This window comes from Bos mutus, chromosome 19, assembly GCF_027580195.1.
Source record: "Bos mutus isolate GX-2022 chromosome 19, NWIPB_WYAK_1.1, whole genome shotgun sequence".
Lineage (NCBI taxonomy): Eukaryota > Metazoa > Chordata > Mammalia > Artiodactyla > Bovidae > Bos > Bos mutus.
Genome location: NC_091635.1, coordinates 48,274,430 through 48,285,176, shown reverse-complemented (window position 1 = coordinate 48,285,176; position 10,747 = coordinate 48,274,430). Strand labels below are relative to the sequence as shown.

General features: G+C 46.3%; 1 protein-coding gene across 1 annotated transcript in view; it reads right to left on the bottom strand.

Annotated features, from left to right (window-relative positions):
• SYNRG (synergin gamma) overlaps positions 1-10,747 on the bottom strand; it is an 87,657-nt gene that overhangs the window by 4,729 nt on the left and 72,181 nt on the right. Inside the window, 2 exon segments of the mRNA XM_070390501.1 lie at positions 1,007-1,042; positions 1,405-1,515. Coding sequence (XP_070246602.1) covers positions 1,007-1,042; positions 1,405-1,515 — 147 coding nt within the window.

The window sequence follows — 10,747 nt, the reverse complement described above, 5'->3', positions numbered from 1 at the left end:
CTGCCAGGAAGAAACAGACAGGGAGGGGGAGTGGTCAGGCTCCCTCCACGCCCAGGTGCTGACCGGCAGCCGTATGGACCCCGCTCCAGGACACAGAGGCTGAGGCCAGACTGGCACACACACAAAAGCTGAGCAGGTGGCTACAGGAATTCAAGCGAGAAAAGTTTTGTGCCGCTAATTAAAGGCATAAAAAAAATCTTTACTGTTAAACCCAGTTTCAGCAAAAGGAGGCCAGATCTTTCCTAGAAAAGGCACACAGAGGCTGTGGGGGGTTGGCAGGGGTCATGACAGGGGAACGAAAATAGCCAAGGGCCGGGGATCATTTTGATCTCTTTGTGAAGAAGGAAGCCCTTCCCTGAGGCTGGCATTTGACTGTTACATGCCATCCCTGAGGTCTCGGAGGCTCGTAACGTCCTATCATCAGAGAAAACTCAAGATTAAAATGGGACTAATGCCACTGGGAGCTGAGAGCCGAACTGACATCATTAAAATGTCCAAATAGGTTCAGGGCTTGTAAAAAAGATACCAAACACCTAAGAATGCTTTCCAAATGAATAATGCTTGCAGGTAAGTTACAGCCAGCCAGGCCTAACCTCAACCACTTCCTAGGGTGTTTTCTAAACGTCTACAAATAAACAAAACTCTAACTGTCCTGCCCCCTAAATTTGTTTCTGTCTGCTAACAGCCAAGTGCTGAAGCTCTCTAACCTCCTCTGTGTCACAATGACCTGGTTTTCCAGAAGCTGCCCTTTCTGTCACCCTGTTCCTCCTAGAGGAAAATAACCGCCATACCAGAAGCCGATTCTGAGCCACAAAGCATGCACACAAGACGGAAGTGACCCGCGTGGACACATTAGTTGACTGAATCGGACACTGTGGGAATGGGAAAGACTCAGCAAAGCATGTATGATTGGAACAGCTCAGGATGACAGTGCAATCACTGAACTTGCCCTCCACATTCAAAATTAAGATGGGAGACACTAAGCTAACAAGTAAGCGGTTCATACTTTTTTAGGATGCTCTTCTGCAGGCTTCTCTTCTTTCTGAAATAATGTTGAAACCATAAGGTCAACAAAATTCCCAGCACAGGGCCTCTGGCCTGCAAACCAGTCCTTACAGGTCGACGCTTCTCCCTGTGCCACCCTGCCTGCAGAGGGGGCTACAGGCACAAGGCAAACGAGCCCGCTCCACGGAAAGGCAAGACCTGCATCCACTCCTGCAACAGCTCCCCGCACCGCCCCTCGGAAGGAAGTCTCTGCTTCTCTGGTCCCATCTCAGGACTCGATCAGCTCCCCGCCTCTGGTCACAGACCGTGCGGAGAAGTGGGCCAGGTGGGCTCGTGCCCCGGGTCCTGTCGGGGACGTGCTCTGCCTTGGAAGTGGTGTGGGGGGAGGTGGTGACTTACCCGGCTCCTGGAGTCTACGTTCAAGAGGCACACCCCGCAAGCCAGCTCCTGAGCATTTTTAATCCCAGGCCGGAGCATACAAGAGGAAAAATCCAGTGAATTTTCATCAGGCTGTGATGACAAGACAAACGGGTAAGGAGACAGCAGTTCCCCACGCTGCTTGGCTCAGCTCTCTGATCCCGCCTCCCAGTTGGTCCAGCAGCAAATTCAGTGAACGCTCTACCACCGCCAGCACAGTCATTCCATTTCCCTGGGGATGTCAGGACGTGTGAAAAACGGTCCCTACCCTCAGAGCTCAGTTCAGGGTCGGGGTGAGGTGGGTATCAGGCAACACGGCGTGATGAGAGCCACACTAGTGTGTGTGTAAGAACCGAGGGCCAGAGCAAAGCGCGGAGGGGCTGGGGCACTGACCCGACTCAAGGGGAAAGGAGCGGGGTGGCAGAGAACGCTTCCTAGAACTTACAGTCATCAGGGCTGAGTCCTGAGGGGTGTTTGGTGGGGGAGGGTGTGGTGGGGAGGGAAGGGTATTTATGTGGAATAAGCAGCATGGGCAAAGGCCTCTAAGCAGATTGGGTAGGAGGAGAAATCTAGGGGGTGGGGGCCGAGCTTATGGACAGAGGGAGGAGACGAAGCGGGAGCAGGAAGGCCTTGAAAGGAGTATGAGGGGCTGAGACTTCATCCTGGAGAGCCTTAAGGGCTGTCACCATGCTGACAGGATGCGGTCTGCACTCTGGACAGACCCTCTGGCTGCAGCGCGGGTGATGAACTGGGGGACTGGTCTCATTACAAGGCTGCGGTAGTGAGCCAGGAGACAGGCCCTGAAGGGCAGAACAGAGGGAGCAACGGTGGAGAGAAATGGACACGGGGAGCTGTTAAGGCCCCAGAATCAATAGGCCTGGAGGACTGGGCACCTGAGAGGATCCACCCTACTGAGGCGGGTGAGAGGAGAAGGAGTCTGGGGTGGAGACGGGGAGAAGAGCCCAGGTTGGTGCGAGCCAAATCGAAGCTGCCTGCGGGTCAGCAGAGCTCTGACGCTGCATGAGCAGGCAGGTGGATACATGGCTCTAGCGCTCCAGAAAGAGGGAGCTGGACATCACTGGCTACAGAGAGTAAACACTGGGCTGACCAGAATGTTCGTCAAGAGTTTTTCCATAAAATGTTACAGGAAAACCCCAACGACCTGTATGCCAACCCAAGATAATAGCAGCTAATACGTCAAGCCCTTACCTGTGCTAAGCAGTACACTAGGCTCTTTTTATGCGTTATTTTATTTCTTACCAAAAAAAAAGTATGAAATATGGAATGTAGACTAAAGATTAAAGCTGTTAATTTCTTAAAAGTTATAATACACATCTATCATATGAAGCTTCTAATTCCTAGATGTTTATCCAAGAGAAATGCAAACACGTTAACAAAAGTCTTGTATGACAAATGTTCACGGCAGCTCTATTCCTGTTAGCCCAGACTGCAAACAGCTTGTATCGATAAACAAAAAAATGGATTTTAAAAGAACATAGCATATTCATACAATGAATATTACTCAGTGATAAAAGGGGATCAAACTGATACACACAACACAGATGAATTTTTACAACACGCAATGTAAAAGAAGCTGACACAAGAACATATGCAGCGCATAATTTCATTTATATTAGGTTCCAGAACAGGCAAATCTAGGATAATGCAAAGTTACAGAAAATAGATGGCTGTTTTGGGAATCAGATCAGAGGGCTGGGAAGGGGCAAAAGGGAGCTTGAGCGGGTGATGAAAGCTCTCCACCTATCGATGGGCGCGGGCTACATGGTTGTGTGCATTTGTCAAAACTGATCCAACTATCCATTTACAGTCGGAGCATTTCATTACATCTAAGTTATTCTGCAATTATGAAATACACTGAATAATAAAACAAGACAAAAACAACCAAAAATACAAAAGCAGAAAAATGAAACAAAAAACCAGAATGGGAGAAAATATTTGCAAACAATGTGACTGACAGGGGCTTAATATCCAAAATATATCAACAGCTCATACAACGCAACAACAAAACAACCCAGTCAAAAATGGGCAGAGGACCTGAATAGACACTTCTTTAAACCAGACATGCAGATGGCCAGCAGGCACGTGAAAAGATGCTCAATGTCACTAATTATTAGATAAATGCAAATCAAAACTACAGTGAAGTACCGCCTCCCACCAGTCAGAAAGGCCATTATTAACAAGTCTACAAATAACAAATGCTGGAGAGTGTGAAGAAAAATGAACCTGCCTGCACTGTTGGTGGGAATATAAATTGGTGTAGCCACTATGGAGAACAGTGTGGATGTTCCTCAAAAAGCTGAAGAGAGAGTCTCCATGTGATGCAACAATCCCACTCCTGGCCTTATACCCAGACAAGACTGTAATTTGAAAAGACACGTGCACCCCTCTGTTCACAGCGGCCCTATCTGGAATAGCCCAGACACGGAGACTGCCCACTGACAGACGAACAGGCACAGAAGATGCGGCACATACGCACAAGGGGATAAAAAAGAGCCATGAAAAAGGACAGAGTGATGCCCACTGCAGCAACACGGATGCACCTGGAGGTTATTATACTGAGTGAAGTCTGAAAGAAAACAGACAAATCCCATACGATACCACTTATACGTGGAGTCTAAAATATGACACAGATGAGCCTACCTATGAACAGAAACACAGACAGACAGAACAGTCTGGTGGCCTGGAGGGTGGGGACCGAGGGAGGGACAGAGCACGGGCTGAGGTCAGCAGATATAAGCTTTTATATACAGAATGGAGAAACAACAGGGTCCCACGGTACAGCCCAGAGAACTATGTTCAGTATCCGATGATACACCATAATGGAAAAGAATATTAAAAAAAAGAGTGTATATATGTAAGTGAGCCACTTTTCTGTACAGCAGAAATCAATCTATTATAAATCAATTATACTTCAATATAAAAAATCTAATCAAGAAAATAAGATTTTGGATTCTTAATGGGTAGAAGTTAGGTACACCTGAACTAATTTATATTTCTCATATATGCCCTAGAACAGAGTTTCTTAAACTTGGCACCATTGACATTTTAAGCTGGTTAAATCTTTGCTGTGGGGCCTGTCCTCTGCATGTAGGATGTTTAGCAGGATCCCTGGCTAATTTGGGGACAAAACTGCTCCCTTCCGGCTCAATTAAGAACTGACTTTCCAAAGAGGAAGACGTATGCAGGCATGCATGTAAATATGTACATACGCACAAACCCACACCCGTAAGCTTATTATAAACTTTACTGATATGAAGAATGTGTAGTGCACATTTTACAAATAATCAAATATACCATTCTTTTATTGTAAATTTCACATAGTATCTTTTTTTTTAACTGCACTGCACAGCATGTGGGATCTCAGTTGCCCGGACAGTCAGTGTGGAGTCTTAACCACTGGACTGCCAGGAAGTTCTTCCCCCGCCCACCCACCCCCGTAGTATCTTATTCTCACAAAATGCTTTCTTGGATTTTTGCCCAACTCTTAGATCAACAGGCAACCTCTGCTTGCTCTCCTGAAAGAGTGTTACTTCTAATGTGAATGCTGATGTCTGATGTGGAGGACAAGGGCTAGAGTGCCACCACTCAGACATACTTTGGAACTTCATTTGTCTGTCAAATACGTGACTTCTTTGCTGAATCAGATAATAGTTTTTGAATATTGCAGAATCTTTACCCAACTTTTGGTTCTACTCTCAACATAAGGGCTACATACGCAAACAGCATACTTTTAAGTTTAACCTACATTAATATTTTCTCTGTATCACTTTAAATCTAGAAAATCAACAAGTCAAGCCCTAGTTTGAAGCATTTGTGGATTTCCATGGTACAAATACACCTCCATGGTTGATTTTGAGCTACCAGCGCAATGTCGCTGAACACAGGGGTGGGAAGAGATCCCACCATCATATAGTATTTCCACAAATGAAAACACTGGACTAGGGTGACCGACTTCCTGGTCAGCGCACGACTACCCCCATTTTATGGACTTCCTGGTGGTCCAGTGGATAAGAACCCACCTGCCAACGCGGGGGACATGGATTCGATTCCCGGTCTGGAAGATCCCACACGCCAAAAGGCAAGCAGGCCGTGCACCACAACCACTGAGGCCTGCACCCCGGAGCCCGCGCTCCGCGACGAGAAGCCACCGGGGCGAGAGAGCAGCCCCCGCTCGCTGCAACTAGGAAAGCCTGCGAGCAGCAACGAAGACCCAGCACGGCCGAAAATAAGTAACTTACAAAAAAAGACTGTGCCCGTCTTAGCTCTGAGGAAACCCCTTGGTCCTGAGCTAACCAGGACAGCTGATTGTCCTTGGACAGACAGGAATAATCTCCAACGCTAAGGAACATGCTTCGGCACGTGGGAAGGAAGTGAGGATGCAAGGGAGTCCACAGGAACACAGTAAAAGGGGCCACTGTCGCGTCTTGAGAACCAGAAACAAGAGCAGAACAAATCAAGAGTGAGAAAGGCCTTAAGTCACCAAGCTGGGCTCAGAAAAACGTCTGAGTATAAGACTGCCTCGGCTCTGCGGTGTGATGCCTGATTGTAACACAGTCCGGAGTGATCACGCCACGGGGTGGCTTCAGTGAAACAGAGACAAGGGCCTGTAGTCCAGAGTGTGACGGATCTGGGAGCCTGGCGAGTTGGCTTTGGTTTTTCTTCAAGAATACTGAGATGACCAGGAAAACGGCAAATCTGATGACAAAAGAGTGGCTACATGCTCCATAGTTACTTTAGGCTGAAGCACTGAGGAGTCACCACACTGTCTCTGTATTTGCATAACTATATTACTTTTCCCAGGGAAAAAAAAGGGCTTCTCTCACCAGGAAAATGTGTAGATTATATATGATAGTTCCCCATCCCTTCTGAATCTGAAATGGTAAACCACGTACCAGGTTCCACAAACATCTCAAACTAACCTGAGCTAAATCCATTCAGATCACACGGAGGGAAGGAAGAATGACAGACAGTTCTCAGAGAAGAGAAGGGAGGTGCAAGATTCAACTGTATGAACCCACTCCACCTTAGCTGAGCGGAGGATAATTCCTTTTCTTTTTTAGTGCCCTCATGACCTATTTGGTCAAACCGAAAAGCAGCCGGCACTGTCACCTGTCCGTCGTCCAATTCTGTCCTTGTAAAAGGGCAACAATTTCACATGCCCTCCCTCCCTCCTTCAACTGGTGTTAGGGTCCTCACAGATACATAAAAAGGGTGCTGGAAAGGACTGAATACTCTAAATGATTATCACAATTATTCACTTTGATAAATAAAACCTAAAATGCTCTTTGAACTGGTTAAAAGCACAGCAGCATGTCTGTAATCTACATTACAGACATTCATCATGTTCTTGAAGAAGGCCTGTTTGAGAAATAATTAGAACCCAAGGAAACTAAATCCTGAAGAAAAAAAAAGTTAATAAGAGCCTTTAATATATGTTTACCAAAGGAATAAAAGAAGCAAACGAAAAGGTCGTATTGTAAACTCCAGTGAAAATCATAAGGCTCTGCATAAATTACTCCGTAGTCAAATTAATCTTTCAAATGACCAAATTAACCTTTATAAATATACATCTATTAGCAAGGGGATTATTGCAGTCCACAGTAATAGTGTGACACCAATCGAAGGGCCTAACTCTAGGAGGAGGCACGCCCTCCACAGGCCACCTTGCACTGCGTGTCACCTACTTTAACTGGCAAGTATGTCACGTATTTAGCGAAGATAAAAAGCCAGCAATATTATACTCGACCTGTATACACTGACAAATCCCAGAGGCAGGCTGGGATATACTGATATAATCCTGAATCTTTAGCCAATAATAAACTACTAAAATGGTATCCAAGAAAATCACTATTAAGGAAGAAGAGTTTGGTAGCAACTAGCATTCCTTACTGATAGCCTTATTCTCCCTCTCTATCCCTCTGCGTTAGACACGGCTGTGTGACTTGTCATGGTGTTGAGAGACTGAGGATAATACGCGCACTTCTTTAAGCACATTGGCCTTAAAGAAGGAAGCCTTTAAGGCCAATGTGCTACTTGTCATGTTCCCTTGATCCTCTCCTGGCGACCAGCTATTTTGTTCCACTCAGTGAAGCTCTATCATCCCAGATGCTGGAGTAAGGAGGGCATGGCATAGAGCCCCTCCAGCTTGAGATGGACATGGAACAGGAGCCGGGGATAAAGCTCTGTTGTTTCACACTGCCAAAGAGGGTGGTGGTGGTCGTGGTGTTTGTTACCATCAAACTTAATTTGACTGCAATAAAATTTACTCTCTTAGAGTCCTGGAGGTCAGAAGTCTAAAATGAGTTGGCAACGCTGCTTTTCTTACAGGAATTCTAGGGGAGAACACACATCTTCGTCTTTTCTAGTGTCTAGAGGCTGCCTGCACGCTCTGGATCACAGTTCCCTCTCCAACGCCAAGAGTGCAGCATTCGCCAGTCTCTTTTGATTGGCACGCTGCTTTGCAGCCATGAAAGTAAAAGATGCCTGTTATTGGAAGAAAAGCTATGACAAGCCTAGACAGCATATTAAAATGCAGAGACATCACTTTGCCAATAAGGTCCGTATAGTCAAAGCAAGGTTTTTCCAGTGGTTATGTATGGAGAGTTGGATCATAAAGAAGGCTGAGTACTGAAGAATTGATGTTTTCAAACTGTGGTGTTGGAGAAGATTCTTGAGAGTTCCTTGGACGGCAAAGGAGAACAGGGCAATCCTAAAGAAAATCAACCCTGAGTATTCACTGGAAGGACTGATGCTGAAGCTCCAATACTTTAGCTACCTGATGCAAAGAGTTGACTCATTGGAAAAGACCCTGATGCTGGGAAAGCCTGAAGACAGGAGGAGCAGGGGACCACCAGGGAAGCCCTCTTGCCTTCCTCTTATAAGGATCCTTGTCATGCCTCTGGGCCTGCTGAGATAATCCATGCTGTTTCCCGTTCAAAGACCCTTAATGTAATCACATCTGCAAAGTCCCTTCTACCACCTAAGGTAAAACATTCACAGGTTCTAGGACTTAGAACATGAACATCCTGGGGGTGGGGAGGCGTTATCCTGTCTACTATATCTACCTTTGGTCAAATAGATGGTCGTGTGGAGACAATGAATATTCTGTCTCTAAAACACTATGCAGATTGGCCAGATGATAAAAATGCTATCGTTAAAAAAAATAAACTGCTCGCCTGACATGCCACAGCAACAGGAAGTACCCTGAAATTCACTGCTTATTTCACACTGAAAGGAAGCGGGGAAGAATTTTATTAGACTGAGGGTAATAGTGGAATCACAGAGCCTGGGTGATCTTCAGTTGACTAGAGGTTAGGAGAGTAACAGTCCTGTCTCTTCTCATAGATTTCATATGGCAAAATAAATCAGCTTTGTTTTCCAGGACTGAAGTCTTGGTTACAAACCTACTGAACTTCAATCCACAACCATGAGATAAAACCTCAACATAATAATTCACTCATCAGACTTCCCCAGTGGCACAGTGGATAGGAATCCGCCTGCCAACGCAGGGGACATGGGTTCGATCCCTGATCCAGGAAGATGCCACATGCTGCAGAGCAAATAAGCCCACGTGTCACAACTACCAAGCTGCGCGCTGCAACTCCTCAAGCCCGAGCGTTTTAGAGCCTGTGCTCTGAAAAGAGAGAAAGGTGGGCTTCTCCGCCAGCATACTGAGAAGCCCACGCACCCCAACTAGAGAGCAGCCCCTGCTCTCAGCAACTACAGCAAAGCCTTCACGCAGCAACAAAGATCCATAGCAACCAGAAAAAAAAAAAAGCACTCACCTCACCTCACTAAAATAGAGGATTTTTCTCTCTTGAGAAAAAAGTTTCTTCAATCAGTGCTCAGAAGAGGTACACTTTTGCCACAAGAGGGAGTTTTAGTCCATGGATTAAGGGAGCATTAAACAGAGGGCCGTGTAAAACTGCCGCCAGTGTTAACTTCCAACGTAAAGAAATCGTAAGGAACCGCAATTTTGAGGTTAAGACTTGTGCTCTGCTTCCCTTAGCCCAAGCGTCACTGCTGCACCCAGAACTTTTTCACTTGGCAAAAGTAACGCAGTCTCCTTTCGATGCAGAGAGTCCCATAGAGTCTTTGGGGGAAGAAACGAGTCATTTTTTAATACTTTGGAAGCTGGGACTAACACAGTAGGAAAAGTGGTTTTAGGCAATGATTTATATTCAATCCCAGGTTTGTGACTTTCAGGCAAATTTCATCTTTTCTGAGCTCCAACTTCTGCACTTGTAAAACTGGGGATTACGCTGACCTTATGGGATTGTTACCAGGATTGAACGAGAAGGAATACGGCACAATGTCCAGCAGGTTCTCGGTGCAAAAGAAACAGTAACTATTGTCTCAGTGTTATTGGAACCAAAGAGCCTGGCTGTGGTGACTTAGGTTCATTAAGTAGAGTGCAGAGCACGGGGCCTCCAGGGACGCCCCTCAGGTAAGGTGTAAGGACCGAAGGCCCACCAGTTAGCAAGAGCAAAGGTCGTGGTATAATCAGGAGAAACATGAGTAGGGAATGACTGTTTTTCACAGCTAACCTAGTGAAAACAGCAACGATACCTGGAAGAGCACGCGCGACTGTGGAAACAAACACTCAGCAGCAGCCACAACGTGCAGTGCGCTCCTGTGGCGTCTAGTGGCGGACGTCTAGCCTTCTGAGGCCTAAAAAAGGTCAGGCAAAGTCACTCAAGCATCCAGATCCAGACATGGATGCTAGAAACGGATGTGCCCAGGGGGAGTCTGCAGGGGAGGGCATGAATGCCTGGCCACTCTTCCCCTTCACTTCCTCTTCTGCCATGTGGAGGGATTCAGAGCCACCGTAGTGAGGGGCAGCACTGCCAGGCTAGGCGGGGGGCTAATGCACAGAATCACAAAACCAAATTCTAAGGCTCCTTTAAAAAGGTCTGGGCAAAGCTAATCCTTCATGTAAAAAATCAGAACATGGCTTATCTGTGAGTGGGGCGAAGTCAACAAAGGAGCGTAAGGAAAGCGTCTGGGAAGACGGGCTGTATTGGATCTCGACCAGGCCTGGGTTATGTGTGGCATGCATTTGTCAAGACCACTGAGCGGTATAACAAAGATTTTTGCATTTTATTAAGTATATATTTTATTAAAAAAGGAAAAAAGAAAAAAATTAAAGAAAGCCAGGAAGGGCAATCACAATCTCGAAGGCAAGCCTTTCTCATGAGCAAGATGTACAAGGACGAAACTGGCTTCCACCTCACCCCGAAAGCAGCTCCCTCAGAGCCGTAATCAAGGCTAAGAGTCTCCCCAAATACCCTTTGCTCCAAACAGA